The sequence below is a fragment of the Sphaerodactylus townsendi genome, linkage group LG13, assembly GCF_021028975.2.
Source record: "Sphaerodactylus townsendi isolate TG3544 linkage group LG13, MPM_Stown_v2.3, whole genome shotgun sequence".
Classification (NCBI taxonomy): Eukaryota; Metazoa; Chordata; class Lepidosauria; order Squamata; family Sphaerodactylidae; genus Sphaerodactylus; species Sphaerodactylus townsendi.
Window position 1 is genome coordinate 23,945,916 of NC_059437.1, and position 26,400 is coordinate 23,972,315.

The following is a 26,400-nucleotide window of genomic DNA, read 5'->3' on the forward strand; positions in this document are numbered from 1 at the left end:
TTTCAGTGTGCCACTCATTCCTAATAAATGTTTACAATGCTTGACCAATCTGTCCTGTGCAGAGAAAAGAACTTTCTGTGAAAATGTGTTCCATTCTGGAGGTTGATTTTATGCTTTCCTGTTCAACCATGGTTATTGCCTCTAGATGAGTAGACACGGGAACTTTTCAAAGGAGTCTTCTTTTTGGCCATCCATGTGCCAAGGATGCGGGTGACCCAGTAAAAAATTGTGGACTGGTAACTCTTATGAGTTACACACATCCACACATCATTTAATGTATAGTTTCATTTTTGAAAGATATGAAGAATGGAACCTAAGTAGAGCATTCATGCTGATCTAGAACTATTTGCATACATTGGACAAGGCAGGTCAAGAAGGCCGGTGCAACTGCTGTGTAGTGGATCAGATGTTGATCTCAGAGAAGTTTCTGGACTCCAGTGCAGTTGAACAGGCATGAAGGGGAATGAGAAGGCTGAAGTGGTTCTGATTTGGAATGTTGCTGGAGTCACCAGCCCTGTCCTACCTCTCCACTGAGAATCATTTGAAGCCTTCTTCCAACTTGTGGCTCTTCATTGGAGGGGGGGAGGGGATTAGGTTTCTTTTGGTTTCCTAAAGGATGATTTAATCCAGCCCACTGTATCTCTGTGCTCATACTAGATACTACTGCTAATTCTGCATGGCATAGTCTGTTTTGCAAGCCTAACGTTGTTAGAAAAGGCTGAAAGGAGAAATATCTTTCCACTTACTTTGCATTTTTTTTAGTATTTCCTTTCCAGTCATCTTATTTTTTTCCATCATAGTAATTACAGTTCCCTCTTGAGTGTGTCATTCAGACAAGAAGGGAATGATCTAGTATGGTGAATAGAAACCACAAGGGGACTAGCCTACTTGTTGGGCTGACTTAATTAACACTTCTCAGACTTGCTTTTTGATTTAAAAAAAATCAAGATATATGCATGTAACGTGCCTTGTTATCAGCTTGTGTACAGGTTAGTTTTACCCGTACTAGGAACAGCCCTGCAGTGTTAAACTTCAAGTTTTCTTATGTCTGTTACATACTAAGTTCCTTTATAAATTGGTAGATACTGAGGATTTTGCAGCTGAATACCTAACTTTCTTCGCATTTTCCAGGAATTGTTCAGGTACTTTTAAGAGTTACTGAGTGTAGGAAGGGTTGTTCTTGTTCCATAAGGAGGAGCTAGAGTATCCTGTGTGCAGTTTTTCCTAAACTGCGTGGACATGGCTCCTTGTGAAACAGCCGTTCATCCTGTAATACACTGCGGGCGAGCGGGCAGTTCAGGTTCCTCCAGACTATAATTACAACCCTTCCCTTGCTTTTTCCTATCCAACCTAATATTATTTTTGTAAAGCTAAACCAGTGTTTCTTGTGCAAAATATCATCACAGTTGCTCATCAATATTTATAGTGTCTTAAACGGATATGAATTGTCATGATATATCTGTGGCAAATTAGTCTGAAAGTGCAGAAAGAAAAGTGTGTGTTCATTCAAGAAAATCCCCAGAGAAGCAATAATGAATTACGCAGTTTATGCTGAAATGTTCAAACTAACATTTGTTCAAACTTCCCTGCAACAAGGGGAAGCTTGAAAGATTCGTAATATATTTCATCCCATGGTCAGCTGTAAAGGAGAAATCACCTGTGATTACAGAATAGTAGAATAAGATCAGTGGAAACTGGCTCATTCTCTGAAGCTGTCTATCAGGTCTGATCTAACAGCTTTTAGGGCTAGTTGAGATCTCTCTCCCCCCCCCCCCCCCAGGTGTTTTAAAAACCTGCAAAATCTGTTTGTCTAGATTTCAGACAAGGACTATATATACCATAGGTAAGAATGGCTCTACCGTACTAGTTTCACCTCTGTAAGACTATTATCTCTTTGAAGCCTCTGTATCTCAAACATTGTGAAAGGCCCAGTCATCAGTATTCCTAAAGGACCAATCATGCATGTAATCAACTAATAATGTTATAGTTTTTTTGATTCAAGGAGGCCAGACTGCTATGAAATGAATAAAAATGAAGGGAAACTGATGCCCTTTATTATTTGACTAACAATTGTTTTCAAAACCGAATGCAGGTTCTTCTAGTTTTTCTTCTAAATAAAAACTCCTCTGAAAATGTTTCAGTTGTATTTTGGAACTTTCATTCCAGAGACAATTAATCAGTACTATTTTGCCACTGTAGATGGCCATGTGAATCCTGCAGCATGTTTCTTATGTGTATATATCTGTCTTCGCTCATAGTTATTTTATAGATTATACAAGTAAGCATCTGTTCTTTAAATGTAAAAAAATTAAAAAGTCCCAGTTAGTGTTGATAAATAGGGTGGGGTATGTAGTCATCACTCGTTATGGGAGAACAAATACCATGTTGACTTTATGCTTATCTTTTACAGAGACAGCTGAAAGCAGATGCAAAAAAAGCTATTGGACGGCTTCAGCTACGAACACTGAAACAAGGAGACAAGGTACAGTGAACCAAGAATCTCCTTCAGTATTCAAATATGCTATTAATGTAGGTAGTGTTGTTGTTCCAGAAGATAACCACATAACAGGCAGCATAATCAGGGGTGGGGTGGGTGATCCCCATCTGGAGGTGGCGCAGACTTTCACAAGCGTATTTGCCCTCTCTTGGGCACTTATGCCAGTGGAGGGGCAAACCCACTGGAGCCCAGCTACGGTGGGGCTCTGGGACGCTTAACCGCAGCGCCCAGCTGCCTACTTGCATGCTTGCGCTTCCCAGAGCTACACCGGTGTCCTGGGGGTGTTCTGCGGGCGGGGCTGACCTTAGTAAGCCTCCAGAGCCCTCTTGGCCCCTGTATGCCAGTGAGGCTGCAGCAATTTTCTCGGAGTGTCTCTATTCTCCCCATGGGGGAGTTTCAGTTAGGATTTTTGGGCGGGCTTCCCACTCCACAGGAAAACTCTTTAGAGCGGGTGGAGTGGCGGTATCCCTGCACGCCCGACAGCTCTGGATTGAACTGTAAATCCCTCTTTTCATAATTCAGCAAAGTATCATGAGATTACTTTCAGGGCCCATCCCCATACTCTTCAAATAACACAACAAGATGCTTTGGTAGCCACGAACCCCTTAAGATGGTTTAAAATGATGCAGTTGGAATCTACACTGCCCTATGCATCCTTTAAAAATAGAATGAATGCAAAATTAGATCATCACTTTGACCGATGTCGCAGATATTTGCTGACTGCTCAGCACTGTCGTAGACATTACTACTATCTCACTTTTACATGAGTTTTTTTAACGAGCTCCAAAGCCATTGTTCTTTTTAGAATTGCGTGCTGTGGGGCCCGTATCAGACTGGGACTGTGGCAGGGGAAGTGGGGTTAAGCCTTCCCTTCCCCAGCAAGTTAATTGACCTGAAATATGTGGATTGAATTCAGGTTGGAAAGGTAGCACTGGGGAGGTAAGGCTTAATCCCCGCCCCCTTCCCATGTTTAAAGGAGTGAGATTTGTCGGTTGCAAACAAATCTCTAACAAAGAAACTCTTCCGTTCTTTAGGAAACTGGTCCCGATGGAGATAACTGTGCAGTGTGTATTGAGGTATACAAACCAAATGATGTCGTACGAATTTTGACTTGCAAGTAGGTTCTGTCTTCAGTTATATACTGTAACTAAAAGATGTCATTTTTCTTCCTTTTCTCTCATTTGTGCAAAATGCCGCTTCTATCTTTATATTTCTGGAGCACAAAAATGAATTCATCTGGACAGTGTGTTCAGCTGTACTCTGCTTGAACAGAGATTCTCACTGGGAGCTCTAAATTTATGCCATTTGGCAAATCTTATTCTCACTTCCACCTCCTGTTACAAAGCTAGCTTCTAAAAGCAATCTTGCAGTCCTAAGAATGTTCAGTTTAGCCAAATAATTGTGATCATTCTTGGTAGCTGGACAGCTCAATTCAAAACATGTTATAAACAGCACAGGCCTACTGCTGAAAATGGCATTCCTGTGTCGAGCTTTGCCCCTTCAAGGAGTGTGGCTAGTTTATCTATAGTCATCTTATTTTTCCCCACATCCATTATCATTGGCTGTTGTTGATGGGGTGAGAGCATAATGTGATGATATCAGGACTGAGCATGTCTACAGAAGAGATCAAAGGAAAGGACTCAGGGATGCCATTTTTGGTGGCATCTCCACAGTCATCATAACATTTAGTTGATGGCTCAGAGAATAGTTGGATCCAAAGTCTTGATTGAGTTTTAACAAAACAATTAAGTTTAGCTTCACAGCTTGTTCAGTGTTCAATATAGCGTTAAATTTATAGATGGATACCGTATATACTCGTGTATAAGCCGAGTTTTTCAGCCCTGTTTAAAGGCAGAGAAAAGCCCCCTCGGCTTATATGTGAGTCACCATTTTCTAGCAATCACAACGAGGCTGGGGACGGGGGCGGGACAACCTCCCTGCCACCTGGAAGCCACTTGTTGCTGCCCTCCTTGGAGAGTGAAGAAGGAACCCTGAGGCACCCTGGCTGTCTGGGCTTTGTCAAACCCAGGGAGGCAGAGGGAACTCCTTATTTGGGCAGTGACATCAGGGGGCGTCACTGCCCAAATAAGGAACTCCCTCTGCCTGCCGGCTGGGTTTGACAAAGCCTAGCTAGCCGGCAGGCAGAAGGAGCTCTTTATTTGGGCAGTGACTCCCCTGATGTCACTGTCCAAATAAGGAGCTCCCTCTGCCTCCTGGCTTCCCACCCTGGCTTATACATGAGTCAATACGTTTTCCCAGGTTTGGGCAGTAAAATCAGGTGCCTCCGCTTACACATGGGTCAGCTTATACACGAGTATATACGGTAACTGTTATGCTAAGATTTTAACAGCTTTAACACTTTTAAAATGCAAGCTTTTAAAATGCATTAACAAGAAATCTAACCAATACAGCACCTTATCTAATGAAATATAAATAAATTATCCAATCCTAGCAACACAGTATATTGAACTTGAAACAGAAGTAGAAGCCAAGTATTGACTATGAGTAATTCATAAAAACTTTCGAAATACTTTTCTAGGTTGCATATAGAATCTGCATTGTGTCATTGTTTAGTTTTTCAGCCAATACTGGCTTCTCTTTCGGTTTTTCTAGCTCAATATATCTTGTTGCTAACATTGGAAAATTGTTTGTGTTTCATTGGATAAGGTGCTGTATTTGTTTGATTTCTTGTTCAGCAATATTGCACCGCCCTCTCTTTTTTTCTTCTTGCAATTAAGCTTTTAAAAGGCAAGCAAGAGCATTTGGCTTTAACCAAGGATTTTGAATCACTACTATATTGCAGCAGCCATCGGATGCAGTGGTTAAAGGGTACCCTGGCTTGGTTAAGGGACCTGGAATCTTTTCTTGCAAAGGAGTGGTGGTTTATTTCATCATAATTACATTAAAATAGAAGCTTTTTATTACCAAAAGTAAGCTTGAATGCTTTTTTAATGGTAAATATTTTAGCTGCAAATCTATGAAATAAATCACTCCGTATATCATTATCCCAGGTGTCAATTGTTAATAAAACTTTCAACAAGGGAATTACTCATATAGAAAGGAAGCTGTATGATGGACCATGAGGTAAAAGTGATGTTTCCTCATGTATGTATTTGAACTGGTAAACACCCTGTCATAGAAACCACTGATTAACAGAGTGGTTCTCCACATCTCTGCTGGGACATATTGGTATGCCACAAAAGCACTGCTCGGGTATTAGAAGAATTAAAATAAAATTATAACATTTTGTAGGCGAGCCAGCATGATGAAGTAATTAAGATCAGCAAGACTTTAATCTGGAAAACCGGATTCGATTCCCCGCCTGCTTGTTGACTTGAGCCAGTCACAGTTCTCTCAGAACTCTCTCAGCCCTCACAGAAGCAGGCAGTTGCATACCCCCTCTGAACGACTCTTGCCTTGAAAACTCACAGGTTTCGCCATGAGTTGGCTGCATCTTGACCACACCCACAATGGAGACTCCCTGGAATGTGTCCGTGAATTACTGCTTTGTCCTTTGCTCTCTCTGCTGGACTGGTAATTCTGCCATGTGTCTGGACTGCTTGCGATTAGATCCTTTCCAGTACAGATAACACATCTCTATTACCTGTTCTTGGAAAAGATACACCCAGAATAGTTGGCAGATGGCACACACACACAAAAAGGCATTATCTGAGGATATTCTGCTGTGCTGTCTAAAACCAAACCTTTATAGGTACAAGAGCTAAGTTCATTTCTACATGAATCAGCTATTTTAGATTAAAAGCACCTTCAACAATCTGGGCTGAGGCAAAAGTTCATATAATGCCTTAAATAAATTCATGTTGTCTCTGTCTGCTTAATCTACTACATGGTGCCATTTTTTAAGGCAGCCCTACCATTCTCCTAGCATCTGCAGAGAGCAAGCAACATGTAATGCTAGGGACCCATGTTGAGATCCTCAGGTTTCTAATTGAGGCTGCTTCAGGTTTGATATGAACTGGGCTGTGGTGCTGAGAAAGAAGGGGAGGGGCTAGCTCCCCCACATAATTTCCCTGCTTGAAAATCCTCTCTTCAGGCTGTTTTGAGCCTGAGGAGCAAAGAAAAACAGGAGCAGTTCAGCTACATTCAGTAACATCTAACTTTCCCTACCACTGCAGCCATGATTCATGTCATTGTCTTTCTGTACCCCTGCAGTTACTCCTTTGCAGTTTAATTGCATGCCTGGGATTCAAGTATGGCTCCTAAGCATTACATGATGTACCTTAAGCATTTCAGAGTTTATCAGCCTTAAAGTAAAAAAAAATACAGTTCCTAAATTGATACTTCTAGCAGGCCTCTACTTGCATAAAATTGAAGCCAGTATATTCAGAAAATGGCCATAGACACACATTGGAAACCTGGATGACTCGACGTAAAGCTTTATAGGAAGTTTTTCTAGCACATCATTGGATGACTGTGTCTAATAAGTCTGACAACTTGGGTGTACTGAAGCTTGTCCACAGCCATTGTCTGTCTACGTGTACAATTAGATTAAGGTTAGGAAGGTGGGTAGAGAGAAGGTATGGGGAAAATAATTCTAAACGATATCCAAAAGTTGGATTGACCTGTTCAGTCCAGCAGGTTGTTCAAAGGTCGCAAAGGCCAGTGGGTTTTACCCATCCTTGCAAGTCCATATACCCAAACGTTTAATGTTTGTTCCCCTGTATGCAGACTTTCTCTTCCACATGTTGGATTTATTGCACAGGTGCACGCAGTCTCTTTCACATTTACAAAGCTCCTTCCCATAGTTGTTCATGTAGTTCTACCACTCTTCCTTCTGTCTGCCATTCCCCTGCCATTGGATTCTATGCAGCTTACTGTCTGTAATTATTCCTTTTTTTTCTTTAGTGAAAGGCACTACATCAGTCCCAGTCCCACTGCAGTGTTATGCTTTATTAAAGTTCTTTGTTATTAGAGTGAATTGTTTTAATTAAGGGATAGATTTTACCTACATTTTCCCATTGCCTTACAGAGTTTTTTGTTCGCTTTTGGTGTTTTCCCAAATCTCCAATCCCAGCCCCACTAATGTTATTTTGTTTTATTAAGATTCTTTGCTGTTTTCTCATATTAAACTTTTATCTACAGCCATCTTTTCCACAAAAGTTGTATCGACCCATGGCTGCTGGAACACAGGACCTGTCCCATGTGTAAATGTGACATACTCAAAGCTCTCGGAATTGAGGTATATTTTCAACTCAAAACACTCAGTTTAACATAATCTATCTTGTAATTTCTCAACAGTAAAATTTAATGTTGCTGTTACAAATACTGCAAAAGTACTACAGAGAGAAACTTTGGCCAAGGAGCAGGGGAGAACAATTCAGTTCGAAGCTTAAGTTTAGAAAAATGCTGTAGCTCTTCACCTCATGATGCATGTTCAAAGTGCTATCAGAGATCAACAGATCTGCTAAGAAAGTAGTCCCCTTGATTTAGGTTCTGCCCAAGTTGTCCAAAGCTGTCCTCAAAGATCAAAAGATTGTGGGTGAGAAAGAAAAAGCTCATAGCTCTGCAGAATGGACTCCACCAACACAAGGACTGCAAATTTCTCTCCCCCTCACCCCCCAATATTATAGCCACACGGATTGGGATGTTGCAGAGGAGGGTGGGGGGAGGGGGCAGAATCATTTTGCCTCTTTCATCAATTCAGCTCTGCTAATGGAAGAGAGGCCGATTCATCCCCTTCCCACTGCAGCCACCTGACCTATGTGGCTATTAGTTTACACAGGTCCTGCAGCCCCAGGAATAAATTTTCCCAGAGTTGGAAAGGACTGCTGAGGAAGAGGATGCAGGAAAGATCCAAGACCATTAGCATCTTCCTCTGATGGATTGAGCTTTTTGTGGTCTTACCCATCTCACTTCAAACTTTCTTGAGGCAGGTGGACATAGAAGACAGAGTGGAGTCTTTCCCACCTACGTTGCCCAGGGAAGCCTCTCACATCTCTTCTGTTAACGAAGAAGATAATCATAGTGAGACCGCATCATCTGGGTATGCTTCCGTACAGGGAACAGATGAGCCAGTTCTTGAGGAACCCGCTCCTTCTGAGAGTAAGTATTTAAACTGTGTTAGCACTCCTAGAGCTACTACATATTTCTGGTGCAAAGTTTTTGACTTCCTGGGTACTGTAATGTAAATGTGTGAGCTTGCTGAAATGTATTCCGTTCAGAAGTAGAGAAATTCTTGTTTCCACTGCCACCTGCTGGAGGTTCACATGAAAACATTTGCAGTGAAGTGTTTACAACCCTTGTTTTTTCTCCTCCCCCCTCCCTAAGTAATGAGAGCCCAGTTAGTGAACACCTTCAATATTTTGGAGATATGCAGCTTTGGCAGATCTGTGCCCACCTTATGTGTTGTGCAAATAACAGTCCTTAAGAGAAGCATCACATATGAAGATTTAGCTTGTGCACTCCAACACATGCCAGCTGGGTGACCTTGGGCTAGTCACAGTTCTTCGGAGCTCTCTCAGCCCCACCTGCCTCCCAGGGTGTTTGTTGTGAGGGGGGAAGGGCAAGGAGATTGTAAGCCCCTTTGAGTCTCCTACAGGAGAGAAAGGGGGGAATATAAATCCAAACTCTTCTAAGGGTTCCAAAACTCGTGTAGGTTCTCAGGGAACCTTTCAGTAATTGTGTGTGTGCAGAGTTAGTATTATTATGGTGCCCAGGCTGCGTAATAGTAACTTGCGTGGCCATAGTGATTTCCTAGTTGTGATAAGTGTGGAGTCAAGGACATTTGTCCGCTAATTTCCTTAACCTCTGTGCCATCCACCATGCAAGCTGTCTGCTAAATACACAGTGTTGTGAACCAACAGTTGTGTAGTCTGTGGAGCCAACTGAACAAGCAGTCACATCAGAGGTCCAATTGAATGCATCAGAAAAGAACTAAATTATGCAGAGCATGAATAAAAATCAGATATACTTATTCTTATATCATATTTGTAATCAATAAATTATAAAATTATAAAAATATTGCAAAGTTAATAAAATCAATTAAAATATACAACACATCACACTGGGCCAAGTTTATTTGACCAGGGAGATGGAAGTATTAAGCATATTTTTTTTTGCGGGGGGTGGTCCATATGAAAAACTAAACTATGTTTCGTTTATACTTCCATCTCCCTGGTCAAATCCAGTTATGTAAACTTTCTATAATTTTAAAGGAATCCATTGTATGATGGTAATTTCTAAACTTCTGTTCTTTCTTCTTTGCAAAAAGGTGACAGTAGCCATCTTGTGAACAACACATCCCAGCCTCCATCTGTAGATGTGCTTCCACACCTTGACAATCCAGGTTTTGAGGCAGATGAAGTGCAAGCACGTGATGCAAAGTCCTAAATGGCTGTTGCAATAAAATGGATAGCTGCTTGTCATACCAGCATCGAGCCATGTCAACTCTGATAAAGCTAATGTAGCAGCAATGTTGCCTTGTTGATACTGAGTTAAAATACATGATTTAAGATTGCGGTTATGTGGAGTGATCTGCCCACTAAGTTTAACTTTACTTGTTCTTCTAGTTTTAGTAATCTTCACATATAGGTCTTTCTTTCAGCAAAACCAAGAAAGATCTTTAACACCAGCCATCTGAGCACAGCCACTTTTTCTGTGGTGGAACTTCATTTAGCCTACAGAATATGAAATGTGTGTTTTCTTTTAAAAGTCTCCTTGTTTTAACTTAACTGTGTTAATTTACTTTTTGGAGGGTTTGGTTTAAACAAAGTAGGGAGGACTCTGAGCATCTCCAGGAGTTATACCTTTGAGCCTCGCTAGGCCAGCATGGCGGGACCACCTTTGGCCATGCTGGCAGGGGCCATGGACTACAACTTTCCCATCAGTCCATGCAACCGTTATCTAAACGGAGTGCCAAAGGTATGATCCATCACGCCACCACGGCACTAGGGTGTTTCTTTCAGATTCACTCTGGGCTGAAATCCCCTTTTATATGATTGACAGAATGCCCTTATTTTCTGTCCCATTACTGCATCAAGCAGCTAGACACTCACCAGTCACTGGAATTGTCAGTCAAACACACCTGTCATTTGTGGGATCCTGCATCTACTTCTCCTAAGTTTGTGAAATAAATAGCCATACTTTGAATGAGAGGTCAGATGTTGTTAAAGCTGCATATTTTACAGGGAAACAGCTGTTTCTAGGACATTACCCATTTCCCACCAAAATGCTTTGAACTGCCTTAAGTGTTCGAGCAGTGCAGACATTGCCTAGTCCAGCAATCAGTCCCATTCTAGATAAGCTGCTGCTCTCAACTTTGTCACTCAGAAGGATATTTTGTAACCAGCTTTCTGAAAGAACAGTTAAATAAATAATTATGCCCCAAGAATGCTGCTGATATGGGAACCTAACTAAATGGAAAAATTAATGAGTAAACTACTTCTAGAATTATTTGTTTAATTATGTATACGATGGAGAATTGGTTTTGGGCAGAAAAAGAAGCATAGGGTGCCTTAGCACAGACTCTGCTACATCATCTACTGCACTTTATTTTATTTTATTATATCTTCTGTGGTTTTCTTTCTGATTGCAACCGTTAGCACAAATTTGGCCCAAAGAACAGTAATGTGTTTTTCACTTGAATCTACCAGGAGAAAACAGTACAGTTTTTCCCTTCATTTTTGCATAGTATGTGATAAAGTTGTAAATATTTGATTTCTATTAAAAATCTTTGAATACAAAATGTAAATAAAGCTATTCTAATGCCTGTTTAGGATGTTCACTTATTTTTGATAATAAAAGCAGTTGTGTACAACCTGGTCAGTGTTGGCAGTCTAGCTCTTGTCGATTCCTTTGATCTTTTGGAATTGAAAAAAAAATGGAATAACCATCAGCCTGTCATGCTGCGCACTGATATGGAACCAGTCTTTGCAGTGTACAAGACCTGTGTGAGCATGCTGTCCACCGCTAATGCCTCCAGTTGTGACAAGAAGAAGCTAGCTTGCTCTGGTGTGTATAAGGGTCTTTTACCCCAGTCATCAACCAGACTCAGGAAGATTTCAAGAGCTTTATTGGAACTGTGTCAGCCCAGGCTCAGATAGCCGAAACTGGGGGTTTGGCTCTCTGACCCCTGGTATATACCTTAATGCACCCTCGCATTCCCAAAATATCCGCATGTGAAAGGACAGTGGGAACAGCGGTATTGTTTGGGACAGACAGTTCATTCCTTCAGAAAGGCAGGTAAGGATGAATGGCTAAGCTCTATTGAACTAGTTATATTGCAAGGCTGGGCCATCTGCAGCTGGGGTATGGACATGTAAACTGCCAGGCCCGGAATGGCGCAGGCCTGACAGTAGGAAGATTCATAAAGAGTTGGTAAAGCAACAAGGTGCAGACATCCTAAAAATCTAGCTTGTCACTTCTACATCTGGAGCATTATAGAAATCTGTGGCATATCAGGGGAAAGGGTAGAAGGTCATACGATTTTAAAATAACTTCCATCAGATATATATTTCCATTGACTGTAAAACATCATGCTCATGAGAAGCTTGATGTTCAAATACCTTACGCGTTCTGAATTATGTAATTGGAGAAGCTGCATTCAGTAGCAGAGTCCATGGTTTTGGATGCATGATATCCCAGTTTCAGTTATCAGATACAGTGGAACCTTGGTTTTCATCGGTTTCGGTTTTCATCGATTTTTTCAGTGAAAAATTTGTCTCGGTTTTCATCGATTTGCAGTAAAGTGCAGAGATTTGTGGAGAAAAATCATCCGAACAAAGCTGTTGCAGGCTGTGTCTGTAACTTGTTTAATGACAATGTCTTGCCCCATTTCAGACAAATCTTAAAGAGGCATCAGAAACAGACCTCTTTGGACAGCTTTCTGGTGCGACATAGGTCCACTGGCTCTGAAGCTGGTCCTAGTGTTATTGTTTGTTACTGTTTTCAGCATTAAATACTATGTTTATTCACCAAAAAATGTGTTTTTGGTATGTTTTTGGGAGTGCCAAGAACTGATTAATTGGATTTACATTGATTCCTATGGAAAAGTTTTCGTTGGTTTTCGTTGGTTTTGGTTTTGGACGGATTACCAATGAAAACCAAGGTTCCACTGTATTAGGAAAGGCTGTTTTCTACCTAACATTTTGTGGGGCTACTACATGAAACAGCTTCATAAGTTCAAAAAAGTAGTGGTAATTGCTTCACCAACTGTTCAGGTGGGGATGAGAGAGTTCAGAGAGAACTGTGAGTAGCCCAAAGTCACCCAGCAGGCTTCATATATAAGTCAAGAATCAAACCTGGTTCTCCAGATCAGACTCTTAACCACTACACCACATTGGCTCTCCTAATTGTATTGCTCATGTTGGGTTCAGCCTCCAGGAGTGCAAAGCAAAGATTTTTAGTGGCTCCCTCAATGCCATTATAGAGTTTCATCCCCATGTAGACAACCTAATGCCTATGGCAAGGCACCCATTAGCTGCTGTTTGGGCTGGCCTTCAGAGTCGAGGTTATAAATGCACATTATTAATCATTAATGTGATCTGCGTTTGCTGCAGCTTCTTTTAATCAGCTACCATGCATTTTTGGAATCAGGTAGGCTAGTACTTCGTAATATAAAACGTTCAAATTATTACATTTGCTATTTGAGTTCCTCCTGCAAACCATATGTGAAACTTATGGACTGATGAAGTTAATCTTATTGCAGCTCCAGTCTAAGGTGCTAAAATTACTTGATTTAACCCTTATGTGTACATGGGCTAATTGGCATAATTAATTTTCACAAGATTCTTGAATGAATGAGGAATTACATATGTTACTTGCTGTTTTTCCTACAAGCTGATGCATTATTCTGACCAAAGTTTTAAGCTTTGGAATTCAGCTTGCTTACTGCCAAATTTTTCTGCTGTGACAAATGTTTGGCTTTTTGCACCCACACTTCAATCTGTTGTGAAAAACACCACTGCTGTCGTCAGTTGCTAAGAAAGACTTTACCTGACATGCAGCGATGTGTCGGGTGCTGTTAAATGCAATGGAATCAGGTTAGTAACCAACAACAGTTTAGCTGTCACTCCAAATGAACCAGGTACCTACTCAGGACTTCCATGGTCCCATCTGGCTAAGCTGATAAGGAGAAATAAAGCTGAGTGTTACTAGTATGTTGGTGTACCCCTTCTTATCTCCAGTGACCTTTCCCAGATGTCTTACATAGATGTAAACAGCATGGAAGATACGAAAACCCTGTCTGATTCCACAGCATAAACATCACAGGGCAAGCACCAGTCCCCCAGCACCACTTTCTGGAAACAGGTGATCAGCCAAAACCACAATGGCCCCTCCTTCCAGCCCAGTCAGCCCCTCCAGAAGGATACCGTGGTTGTTAGTACTGAAAGTGGAGGTCCAGGAAGATCAACAAGCATGCGCTCCCATCAGTCATGGGAACCATTTCCAATTGAAACTACACATGGCCAAAACAAACAACTTTCAACTGATTGCAATTGTTAGCACAAACAGTTGCTGGAAGCCAAATCTGCAACTTGTTAAAGTGAACTAGGAAAAATTGGTCTGGAATTGAACTAATGTAATGAGCAGTGCTGTGCAGCTTTGAACAGTAGGGAAGAGAGTACACAATTTGCTGTTTGAGGGTCAGGAGATGGTTCACATAAATTTGTGGTCTTATTCCTCAAATGCCACAGCATAAACACTGGACAACTTTAAACAATTGGTTACAAAGGGATACTTTGCCTACCTAATTCATTGGACTGGAATTCTACAAGTCCTCTATAATACATTATAAAGGGGGAGGAGAGTCTGTGAGAATGATGTGGTGATTCAACAGGAAAACATTTTGTTTGCAGAAAGTCTGTTTCAATCTCTGGGTCAGGTGGCAGACGATGTAACAGTTTCAACAGACAGTACTGGTCTCAGTACGTTCTTGACAGGTAGCAAAGGTTTGTCAACGTTAACCAGGGAAGGCTGCCGTTATTGAGCAGGACTTGTCAGTTTAGCCCAGGGGTAGGGAACCTGCGGCTCAAGAGCGGCATGCGGCTCTTCTGCCCTTGCACTGCGGCTCCACGAGCCGAGCCGCAGGTCCCATCCTTGCCTGCCCTGCAGGCAGCAGGGTGGGCGCACCAACTGCCCGCGGCCGGCTGGGCCGTGCCGTGGGCTTCCCCTCTCGCTTGCCCCATTGGAGCGGGGCGGGTGGTTTCCCGGTGGCCGGCGAGGCCGAGCCACTGGCCCCATCCTTGCCCGCCCTGCAGGCAGCAGGGAGGACGCATCCATGCGCTTCTCAGAATGAGAGGAGTAAAAGGTTAAAAACCCCAATATATACAGTGTTATTTTTATTTTAAATGTCAAAAATTATTTGCGGCTCCAAGTGTTTTCTTTTCCCATGGAAAACGGGTCCAAATGGCTCTTTGAGCGTTAAAGGTTCCCTACCCCTGGTTTAGCCCCACTGCTTTCCTCTGTCATAAGCACCTCTTTCTCCACGCAACAACTGAAGGCGGAGAAGCTCCTCTTCTGCCCAGTAACGTCTTTCTTTAAGAAAGGTGATCGCAGAGGGAGAAACTCCAGCAAGGGCAACCGTTCCCACCCCTGGCCTGTTGAAACTCTCCTTGGCACAGCTCTCCCGGGCGGGGAAAAACCCAAAGTTGGCACTTTCACCCAAGGAGAAGGCGGGAGGCCGCAGACTTTCCCTTCCTGGCTATGCCAGCCTCTGAAAAGCGGCGAGTGTCTGCGCAATGCACGCCGGGTGATGTAGTTCGAGACCCGGGCGAGCGTGGGCGAAAGAAGTCGCATTTGGGACTACAACGCCCAGCGGGCAACTGGCGAGAAGCGCTGGCGCCCGCCTCTGCCGAGCTGCTTTGGCTGGCCGCTTGTGTACGTGGGAGCCCAGAAGAGCTGGCGGGGGCGGACATGGCGGGTTGAGCCAGCTGAACCGCCGCAGCCACAGCCGCAAAAGCCTCCACCGCCGCGATGTGGCTGAAGCCCGAAGAGGTGCTGCTCAAGAACGCGCTCAAGCTGTGGGTGCTGGAGCGCTCCAACGAGTATTTCGTCCTGCAGAGGCGGCGCGGGTATGGCGAGGAAGGCGGCGGGCTGGCAGGTAAGGGGTCTGCCTTGACCCAGGGAAGAGGAGGAGGAGGAAGCCAGCCTGGCCCCTCTTATGAGCAGCTCATCTAGTCCAGCGGCCTGTTTGCCGCTGCACTCACGAAAACAGCAGTCCTCTCCTGCTAGGTGTTCTGGCATCTGGTAGACTGCATCTGAACGTGGAGGTTCTCCATAGCCATCATGGTGTATGGTGTAGTAGTTAAAGCCAGTCGAACAGAGGAAGACCCAACATTGCTGTGGAAGCTTGCTGGGTGACTTTGGGTTAGTTGCTGTCAGCCCAACCTACTTCCAAGGGTTGTTGTGAGGACAGGGGAGGACAATGTTTGATAAGGCTTTTGGAGTTTCTGATGGATAGAAAAGCAGGGTCTGCATTCCTAAATAGATTACAATTCTGGCTTCTACTTACCTATAGGCCTAGAATAGTCTTTGGTCTCAGGAGGTCGCACATTTGGGGCTACTTTTGGATGGACTTATTGCTAGTGTGCATGAACACGTGGAGAGGAAGAGCTCCACGCATCCTGCATTTATCTTGTGTGGATAGATCTATCTAGCTATTTTGACAGGAACTTCCGAGTAGCAAATGAGGTCACTCAGTGGTGCAAATAATAACTTTTTTTTAGGACAGGTTTGGAGAGATCTCCCATAAATGTGTGCTCTTTATTTCCTTGGTTTGACCAGATGAAACCCATCTGCTACCCCTTGTCTTGCAATTTTTTTGTGCATGATTGTTGCTTGCCGTCTCTCTTCTCCATTGAGAGTGCAATTTTGCTTCCTCTTCTTCCCGTTATGTGACAGTTTGCAATGTGCTTGCTGGTCAGGGGGTCCCACACTACTGCCTGGTTAGTGGGTCTCAATATTTGGACAGGTTGAAGACCATGTTGGGCATCTCATATTCACACTGCCTCTGAACATGGAAATTCTATTGAGTCAGCCTGGCTAACAGTTGTTCATTTACCTGTGGTGTTAACTGAACCAGGGTAATGTGGTGGTTGAGTGTTTTAGTAGAATTGTGGTGGTCTGGACCCAGAAAGCTCCCTTGGCAACTTTGGGCCAATAACACACAGTCTCTCTCCTCCACCTAACCTTTGCAGGGTTGTAGTGGTACAGTGAAAGGCAGCAGAGCCATGTGAATCACCCTGAACTCTGGGACAAAAGGGTAGATTAAAAATCACTGTGGATAAATCCATAGAGATTGGTGAAACAGGTAAGCACAGGAGCACCAAAGATGGATAACTCATAGGCCCCTTCCACACACACAGAATAATTCACTTTCAATCCACTTTCAATGCACTTTGCAGCTGAATTTTACTGTGCAGAATTGCAAAATCCACTTGCAGACAGTTGTGAAAGTGGATTGAAAGTGCATTATTCTGCATGTGCAGAAGGGGCCATAGTGTTGGAGGACTTTGCCCAACATTGAGATAGGAGTTTGAATGGCAGCTTCTCTTGCTGGTCCTGTTTTTCTGCCTTTCAGAGTAGCCAAACACAAAAACGCTTTGAAAAAAAGTCTTTCTTATATGTGTCTCTTGGTCTTCCAGGGAAACTCGTACCTGAACTGATGATCTCTTAGCTGTAGTAATGCAACAGTGTTATATTGCTCTACATCATTCATTTGGCCCTCTTAACACAGGGAAACGTAGCAAGTGTAGCCACTGTGTCTCGGTATCAAGAAATGTTTGTGCCTTGTCACAGTAATAGGACTGGGTGGGGATAGTTGTAATTTGATGTTATCAAGAGGTTGCCATATTTTTAAATGTATGGGCTTCTGTGTCTTACGGAAGCTGCACAAGAGCCACTAATATACAGCAGAAGTTTTCCACATTACTAGACATCCTGGCAGCCTTTAATGACCAAATACAAAGGAGGTCAGGAACTGTTGTGTCTTTTAATGACTGTGTAGAAGAATTGCCTTTTGGACTTGACTAAGTTTTACCTGATTTTTTTAAAATGTGCTTCTGTTTTTGTTGTTGTTTTAAGGCAGTTTATGGTCTCCACTAAAGAGCAACGTGAAACATCTCGTCTAGCTTTCTGTTGTCAAAACTGGACAGCCACTGGGAAGTCCACCAATCAGGACTCTTCTCCTGGCTCTTCTGTTCTGATGTCTGATGTTCTGTTGTCTGAAGTTCAGAGGTTTATTGCTTCTGTGAATGGAGGTTCCACTTAACTGTCATGGAACTGTTGCTAGTGTGAATTTGTCCTGTTCCCTTTTTTTGAGCCATCTAATCTGGTAGCCATCTCTACATTCTGTGGCCGCAAATTATACAAATCAGCTCAGTACTGTGTTGGAAGAAAATGTGTACTCCATGCCCAGTGACTTAAATTTCTATGTACTCCCAGTCTGTTTAATTGCATGACCAGTTTTTTGTTAGCAGGAGCGGCAGCTGGGGAAAATGTTGCTGCCACTGCCAGTTTTCTTTTCCGTACCACTAGTGAAGGTCCAAGATTCCTGTCTTTTGTTGTCTTTCATTTCCCCTTGAGACTGAGGATCATCCTGGCACTCCAGGACAGGGGAAACAACATGTCTTAATGTTGTGGGTTGCTGGTCTCTTTGCAGCTGCTTCGTTCCTTTATTGGGGAAGGTCCTGCAGTCCAGCAGAAGTGTCTCTGCTTGGTATGGAGAAGATCCCAGGTTCAACCCTGCAAACCGGAAAGGAAACACTTCTTCACGCAACGTGTGATTGGTGTTTGGAATATTCTGCCACAGGAGGTGGTGATGGCCACTAACCTGGATAGCTTTAAAAGGGGCTTGGACAGATTTATGGAGGAGAAGTCAATTTATGGCTACCAATCTTGATCCTCTTTGATCTGAGATTGCAAATGCCTTAACAGTCCAGGTGCTCAGGAGCAACAGCCGCAGAAGGCCATTGCTTTCACTTCCTGCATGTGAGCTCCCAATGGCACCTGGTGGGTCACTGCGAGTAGCAGAGAGCTGGACTAGATGGACTCTGGTCTGATCCAGCTGGCTTGTTCTTATGTTCTTATGTTCTTAACCCCTGCCATCTCCACCTAAAAAGGCTAGATGATATGAAAGACAGTCCTGGGCAGCCACTGCCTGTTGGAGTAGACCAGTGATGGTGAACCTTTTAGAGACTGAGTGCCAGGGGCGGAGCAAGGGGAAACTCTGTCCGGGGCACGCATGCGCCCTGCGCTCCTGCCACACCCCTGTCTGTCCCCGCCCTGCCCTGGAACGTCCCCAGAATGCGCCAAAACACCCCGTCACACCCCTGGAATGCCCTTGCCATGCCCCACAGGGGCACGTGCACAGTGCATCGTGCACCCCTCACCCCCTTGGCGCTATGTCACTGCCGAGTGGCCAAATTGGGGCAACGGCATGCGTGCCCACAAAGAGGGCTCTGAGTGCCACCTCTGGCACGCGTTGTCATAGGTTCGTCACCACTGGAGTAGACAATACTGACCTTCATGGACAGGTGGTCAATTTCAGTATTAGGCAACTTCGTGTGCATTCAGATATTCATATAACTACAACTAGATTTTTTGCATGCATCGTATTAAAGTCTGCAGGCAAGCCTTGTTGGTCCAAAGCAAAATCCCCAACTAAAAGCCATCTGGTACCTATTATTATGACAACCCCCCACTCCCCAAAATGTTAAATGGCGTGTGAACATTTGAATTCTCCAGAACTCTTATCAGCTGCATCTTCAAACAAAACAAACAGGGTGACTTGGGGTGGGGGAGCCTAGAAGGACATCTTTTGGAGCCCAGTGCCGAGTGGAGATGTTTCAGGTTGCACCTAGGGAAGAAGAAGGGAGAATCGCAGCCACCTTGAAAATATAGATCCTTATGCACATCAAGCTGTCTTATATTGAGTCAGGACATTGCCCCTTCTAGCTGTCTTGTTTGCTCTGACTGGCAGCAGCTCTGCAGGGGCTCAGGTAAAGGTCTTCCCAGTTTCTGCTCCCCAAAATCCTTGAAGGAGGCATGGAGGTTGAACTCAGAATATCCTGTATGCTTTGACACTGAGCCGTAGCCTCTCCCCACACAGGAAGCTTCCTTAGACCAAGCCAGGCCCTTAGAATGTCTAGGTCAACATTGGTCAGAGGCATAGCAAGGGGGAACTGATGCGTCTTCTGCCCCGTGTCCCACCCTGGAACGCCCCCACCACGCCCCCACAGGGGCGTGTGCCCGGTGCGCTCCTCCTGGTTCCCCTTGGAGCTAGCCTCTGACATTGGCCCATAATGCATGGAGCACTTTCTACGACACACCTAGCTCTGCAGTGGGGTCAGTTCATATTTCTCTGTTTAAATGAAAGGAGCTGCCCCCCGTCTGCCGTGCGGCTCACAATCGCCTTCCCCCACGTTGCTCAAAAAGAAAGATCAAAACTACAAAGGAAAGATCGATATTACCCTTTAAAGGTAATATCAATATTGCTTATACCGATATTGTGGAGGAGAGACTACTTTTGTGGTTTTTAAGGGAAAAGCCGGCTGTCAGTCCCTGAGAGCACTGGGTGTGTGTGGGGGGGGGGGGGAACAGGTCTACCCCCACACCGCTCTCAGGGATCAATGGCAGACTTTCCCCTTAAAACGCAAAAGCCACAGAAGCAGCCTCCACAATGTCGATATAAGCAAAATCATTACCTTTAAAGGGCTTTCAGCCTTCGCTCTTGCCTTTGGAACCACCCAGAAAGAGGGAAGCCAGCAGCGAGAGAGAAACCTCACCATTTTCCCACTCTCACAAACTGCGAGGTGTTGGGAATCTCTGGCGATGCAACTTTAATGGTGTCCGTACAAGAATCTCTGCCCATATGCGGGGCAGAGCACCAGTATATGATCACCCATTGTCTACTCTGATGGGCTGATCTTCTCCACGGTCTGATTCCCGGATCCAGCACATGCCCCTCATCCTTCTCTTCAAAACTGTCCGTGACCTCCTGCCTCCTTGTGACTTTGCGCCTCCTTATCCCTGCCGCTCTCCCCAAATGTCCCTGCTTGTGATTTTTACTTCTCCAGAGGCGCAGCCCTGTTATTGCCCAAACAATTATCCCATGTCTTGTGTTCTTTGCTGTCCCTTGTGCCTGGAATCGCCTCTCTTGCTTTCTTCAGATTCCTTCCCAAAGCTCAGGTAACCTTTGACATGATTCCTTAGCACCCCCCCCCCCAAGGGTGTTTGTTTAAAATAAATAAGCCTAAACTTGTCATTGAAATGAACACGTTTCCCCCCAATTATTTCCCTTTCCCTTTTTTTGACTCCTCTGTGTTAACTAGGAGACTATAAGCTCTTTGGGGACAGAGACTGTCACCTTTTACCCCTTGCAGTGCCGACAACTTTGCTGCAGCTGTGCGCTTAATAATTCCTTTCTGACTGAACCCTGCTGTGTGTGTTCTGGCGGAGAGGGAACCTGAGAATGTTGGAGATGGTTATGCCTGCATCAGAATTCGAAGCCAGCTCTGGCTTGGGAAATACCTGGAGATCTGGGATATGGAGCTTGGAGGGCAGCAGTTGGGGGGGGGGGGGCTCAACTGGGTATAAGGCCATGCAGTCCATCTCCAGACGAGCAATTTTCTCCATGGGATCTGATGTCTGTTGTCTGGAGATCAGTTGTAATAGTGGGACGTCGGCAGATCCCACCTGGAGGTTGGGACTCCTTTTTCCGGCTAAAACCTTCCCTCCTCAGCCTCTCTTCTGTGAAGGAGAATTGAGAGACAGGAGCAGTTTGCACAGAGAAAATGCTTTAGCAGCTGATGCAATCCCCTGTAGGGAACTTCAATTGGAACACATGTATTTATTCATCATCCCTCTCTTCTGCCCTTTCTGCAACCGACTGGAGAACACGGCTACATTTTTATCCTTGGAAGATCCCTGGCCGTAGGTTGGGCTAACCTTGCAGATAAGCCCACAAAAGTTTCTGGCCCATCAATATTTTTACTATCCTAGCCACCAGGTCTTTGTGCTGCATATACAAAGCAGCAGTGGCGTAGTGGTTAAGAGCAAGTGCACTCTAATCTGGAGGAACCGGGTTTGGTTTCCCGCTTTGCCACCTGAGCTGTGGAGGCTTATCTGGGGAATTCAGATTAGCCTGTGCACTCCCACACATGCCAGCTGGGTGACCTTGGGCTAGTCACAGCTTTTCGGAGCTCTCTCAGCCCCACGTACCTCACAGGGTGTTTATTGTGAGGGGGGAAGGGAAAGGAGTTTGTAAGCTCCTTTGAGTCTCCTATAGAAGAGAAAGGGGAGATATAAATCCAACTCTTCTTCTTCTTCTTCCTCTTCCTCTTCCTCATAAGCAGCCTCAACTATGGAACAAAAACATTTTGTTGCAGTTTACAAAACCTTTCCTGGCTGGAAACAGTTTCATCTAGTGCAGGGGTAGGGAACCTGCGGCTCTAGAGCCGCATGCGGCTCTTCTGCCCTTGCACTGCGGCTCCACAAGCCGAGCCACTGGCCCCATCCTTGCCTGCCCTGCAGGCAGCAGGGCGGGTGCACCAACTGCCCGTGGCCGGCTGGGCCACGCTGCGGGCTTCCCCTCTCGCCTGCCCCATTGGAGCCGGGCGGGTGCTTTCCCGGCAGCCGGCGAGGCCAATACGTTGACCCCATCTTTGCCCGCCCTGCAGGCAGCAGGGTGGATGCATCCATGCGCTTCTCAGAATGAGCGGAGTAAAAGGTAAAAAAAACCCAATATATACAGTGTTATCTTTATTTTAAATATCAAAAATTATTTGCGGGTCCAAGTGTTTTCTTTTCCCATGGAAAACGGGTCCAAATGGCTCTTTGAGCGTTAAAGGTTCCCTACCCCTGATCTAGTGCCATCAACCAGAAGAGCAGTTGTTTGCACAACTTGGCTGGGCAGAGAGTCCTGTTCTAGGCCACCCACCATGTCCAGAATCAGAATAAATTAGCTCCAGTAACAAAGATTTCAGAATTAATTGAGACTGGGTTGTGCTTATTAACCCAGTTTGTCTCATTCTGCATACAAGCCTTGCACGTCTTTCAGTTAAATCTTTTACTTGTGGCCTGTTGAACATTAATAAGCCGTGCTTGTGGATTGGAGGCCAGGATCTCCGAGTTTGCAGTTTGTTTGGCTTTGGTGCCAAAGGGGACAGAACAAAATAATTTAGCAACAAGGAGCTAGCTTTGACTCACCAGGAAGTTTTCTTTATGACTAATACTGCAGATCTACAAACCGCTCTCCTTTATCCAGTGAAAGTCAGTCTAAAAAAAAAAACTGTGCAAACATCTGGTGTTGTCAGTCATGACTTCAGAAGTCCACACACTATTCAACCTCTTTAGATGTGGTTGTTTTTTGATGGCAGAAAGGTGTCCTAATAGAGGGTTGGTAACTTGCACTTCAGTCAGCTCTGTGGTCCCTGAAATATAATCCATATCAAGGCCTTGATGTTTAAATTAATTAATTGAGCAGCTAAGCACCCCTCCAGTGCAATCCAAACAGCTGCTTTCTCCACAAAGCAGTAATGTTGAATGTTGCTAGTATTTTTGTCAGAAGTTGGTAATGTAACAGTTGCCTGGCAGAAACTACTGAACCAGCTGATACTGCAGGTTCATCTAATTGCTTGTTAAATGGTTAAATAGTCACATGCTCCTTGCATGCATCAGTCACTGGTTATAGAACTGTATAAGTGTAGTAGATATCAATGGTCTGATGTCCTTTGCTGAGGACAGATCCCAAGCCGGAGGCTCTGTCAGTTTATTCTGTATTTGTATTTGTTTTTATACTTGATATAAAGTTCAGTATGCAATGTAGTGATGTTTGATCTCATTTGTTTCCTTAAGGTAGACAAACCAAGGTTCCCATCTTTCTTTGTATTTTTCATAAGGTATTTTCCTTATCCTATGAGCTGCCCGATCCATACTGGATTGAATTACTTGGCTCCAGTCATTTGTACTACACACTGCACTTGATTGATGGCTCAGCTGCTAACTCTGTCAATTAAAAAAAAATTTTTTTGCAAACTGTTGTGAAAGCCAGTTTTGTCTTTTAAAAAAGGGTGAAAAGAAATGCCCATTCATCAAATAAAATCAGTGGATTGGCCTGAATGTAATATCTTTTAATGCTTTTAGTGGCAAGTTTGTTGCTTTCAGTTCAAGAAAATATTTTTGCTCTTTGTAGCTGATTAGATAGATAGATAGATAGATAGATAGATAGATAGATAGATAGATAGATAGATAGATAGATAGATAGATAGATAGATAGATAGATAGATAGATAGATAGATAGATAGATAGATAGATAGATAGATAGATAGATATTGTTCTCTCTTTTTGAGCATCCTACTTTGATAGAATAATTTGCCCTTCTAATGTAAGCCTTCTGAGAATGCTAGCTGGTGCCCCTGTATTGTTGCTTATTCATTCAGGAGAAAATAAAAGGTGTTTGGAGAGAGGGACATCATCAGAGATGTAGCCAGCTGCAGAACGAGCCTGGGAAGATGAATAATTCAGCAAGGAAGATGTTCTGTTAGTGAATATAGATGTAATCCTTAATGTAGTGGTTATGGGCTCTTGGGATAGACAGAAAGATTAGATTATGAACCCAAGAGATGCCCTCGCCCTCACATTTGAGTTGCAGGATGCCATAAAATCTGTTAGCTTGGCTTACATGGCTGAGTCCTGTATGTGTGTTTTTCTTCCCAGATCAGATGTTTATGTGGGCAACATGTTTGCTTTATAGTTCATGGCTGTTCTAACAAACCTAACCCTAGATCTGTAACTCCAACTTTCTTTCCTTCTTTCTCTCCATCTCCAACTGAGGGCATTTTGTATGGTTCTCTCCTCCACATTTCACCCTCGCACCAGTACAGTGAGGTGGGCTAGGCTGATGGTTGTATACCTGATGGCTGAATCTTGCACTATAACCTCTACAATTACTGTCTGTTTCATGACTGAAACATCAGGTTCTGGCCATCATGTTTGCAGTTGGCCTCATCTTCATGAGATGTTTTTCAATTTCCTTGTTTGGCCTGATCCTTCCAACAAACAACATGCTTGTTAGCAATTGTAAGGGGAAAGGGCACAGAGAGAAATCCTTTTCCCTCTTGAAACTAAAATGACTAAAACTCAGGCCCACTCCAATGAAATTGAGAGGCAGTGGGTTCAGAGTAGTATTGTTTCACATCAAGCATAACTGAAATGTGGTACTCACTGCCACAAGGTCTGGTGATGGTTGCTTGCTTTGATGGCTTTAAAAACAATTGGGCATCTCTCAAGAGCTCAAGAGCTGGGCTGGACAAACCTTTGGTCTGGTAGGATTTTTTTTCTTACACATTTCCTCTGTAGAGTTTTAGAAGCCAGATGCTTGGAAGTCCTTGTTTTTAGTTTAAGCAGCCCGTAGTTCTTGCATTGTATGTTGACAGCCTCCGGTGGTGGTGATGTTAAATTGGATACTTCCTTAGTTTTGCAATAAAGCTTCCTATTTTGTAACACACACAGCACCAGCCACACGTGGTTCTGTGTCTGGGACCCTTCCACACTAGGAGATTCAAATGTACCACAGTGATACCTTGAACAGTCCAGCCTGTTTTCATACAGCTGCTCCCCTCCACACTCCCAAACGCCTTGCAGTAAATATTTTTTGTCTGCAACCTCTGTTTTTAACACAGAGTAAGCAGCTGGTCTCCATTCCATGGGGAAGGCATCGTCAGGTCTCTTGTGGGTGCTATAGAAGCCACCTCTGTTTCTGTTGTCTCAAGATGCATTCCCACAGGCCTCCTGGTTGGGACACTGGATGCCGTCTTGGATTCCACATCCAAAGTGGCCCCTTTCCGCATCCTGCACCAGACACCTGATTCCCAAGTCTACTGGTCTATCGCATGTGGTAAGTAGATTTTCAAAGCAAATGAACTGGAAAGAACAATAAAACCTACCCAGAGCTGCGGAGATAGGGTTACCAGCTTTGGTTTGGGAAAAACCTTGAGGTTTTGGGGGTGAAGCCTGAAGATTGTGGGGTTTGGGGAGGGGGAGGAACTTCAATGGGGTATAATACCACAGAGTCCACTGTCTAAAGGGGAACTGGTCTCTTGTCACCTTTGTGGGTCAATGGCCGAATATACACGATGATGATCTCTGTCACCTAAAGAACAATTGTAATCCCAGGACAGGGGTAGGGAACCTGTGGCTCAAGAGCCGCATGCGGCTCTTCTGCCCTTACACTGCGGCTCCACGAGCCGAGCCGCCAGTCTTCATCTTTACCTCCGCCCTTGCAGGCAAAGTGCAGGGCGGAGACACCAACTGCCAGCAGTTTGCTGGGTCAGCGCCTGCCACTACTGCTGTTCCTGCTGGAGCGGGGCGGGCGCTTTCCCGGTGGCCGGCGAGGCCGAGCCGCTGGCCCCATCCTTGCCCGCCCTTCAGGCAGCAGGGCGGACGCATCCATGCGCTTCTCAGAATGAGTGGAGTAAAACGTAAAAAAACCAAATATATACAGTGTTATCTTTATTTTAAATGTCAAAAATTATTTGCGGCTCCAAGTGTTTTCTTTTCCCATGGAAAACGGGTCCAAATGGCTCTTTGAGTGTTAAAGGTTCCCTACCCCTGTCCCAGGAGATCTCCAGGCACCAGCTGGAGATTAGTAATCATAAATACAAACTGCACTTTGATGTCACAATGAAAATGAGGACTGAAAAAAATCAAAATGTGAATACTCAAAGACTAACATCAATGAACTGGGAAAATCTTGCCAAAATAACGGATTGTGTCAAACACCTCTAAATGTGGTGTCTATTTATTTAAATACGCCTGCTTAAATAAAGCTCTCCCGATGGAAGTGTTGCTTAGCACAAACTGGAAAATCAAACAGTTCCAAAGAAATGCAGCCTGTTGTTGATTGCGCTGAGGAAAATTAAAGTAACACACACTCAGTATGAATG

General features: G+C 44.1%; 2 protein-coding genes across 3 annotated transcripts in view; both read left to right on the plus strand.

The window, feature by feature from the left end:
* The window catches only part of RNF128 (ring finger protein 128), a 59,011-nt gene extending 48,790 nt beyond the window's left edge, over positions 1-10,221 (plus strand). For both annotated transcript variants that reach the window (XM_048514930.1, XM_048514929.1), the window contains exons 3-7: positions 2,411-2,482; positions 3,532-3,614; positions 7,601-7,697; positions 8,392-8,560; positions 9,729-10,221. In XM_048514930.1, coding sequence (XP_048370887.1) covers positions 2,411-2,482; positions 3,532-3,614; positions 7,601-7,697; positions 8,392-8,560; positions 9,729-9,847 — 540 coding nt within the window. In that variant the 3' untranslated portion in view covers positions 9,848-10,221. The remainder of the gene's footprint in view (positions 1-2,410; positions 2,483-3,531; positions 3,615-7,600; positions 7,698-8,391; positions 8,561-9,728) is intronic.
* A 5,112-nt stretch (positions 10,222-15,333) lies between these two features.
* TBC1D8B (TBC1 domain family member 8B) overlaps positions 15,334-26,400 on the plus strand; it is a 44,713-nt gene continuing 33,646 nt past the window's right edge. Inside the window, exons 1-2 of the mRNA XM_048514029.1 lie at positions 15,334-15,557; positions 25,242-25,352. Coding sequence (XP_048369986.1) covers positions 15,431-15,557; positions 25,242-25,352 — 238 coding nt within the window. The 5' untranslated portion in view covers positions 15,334-15,430. The remainder of the gene's footprint in view (positions 15,558-25,241; positions 25,353-26,400) is intronic.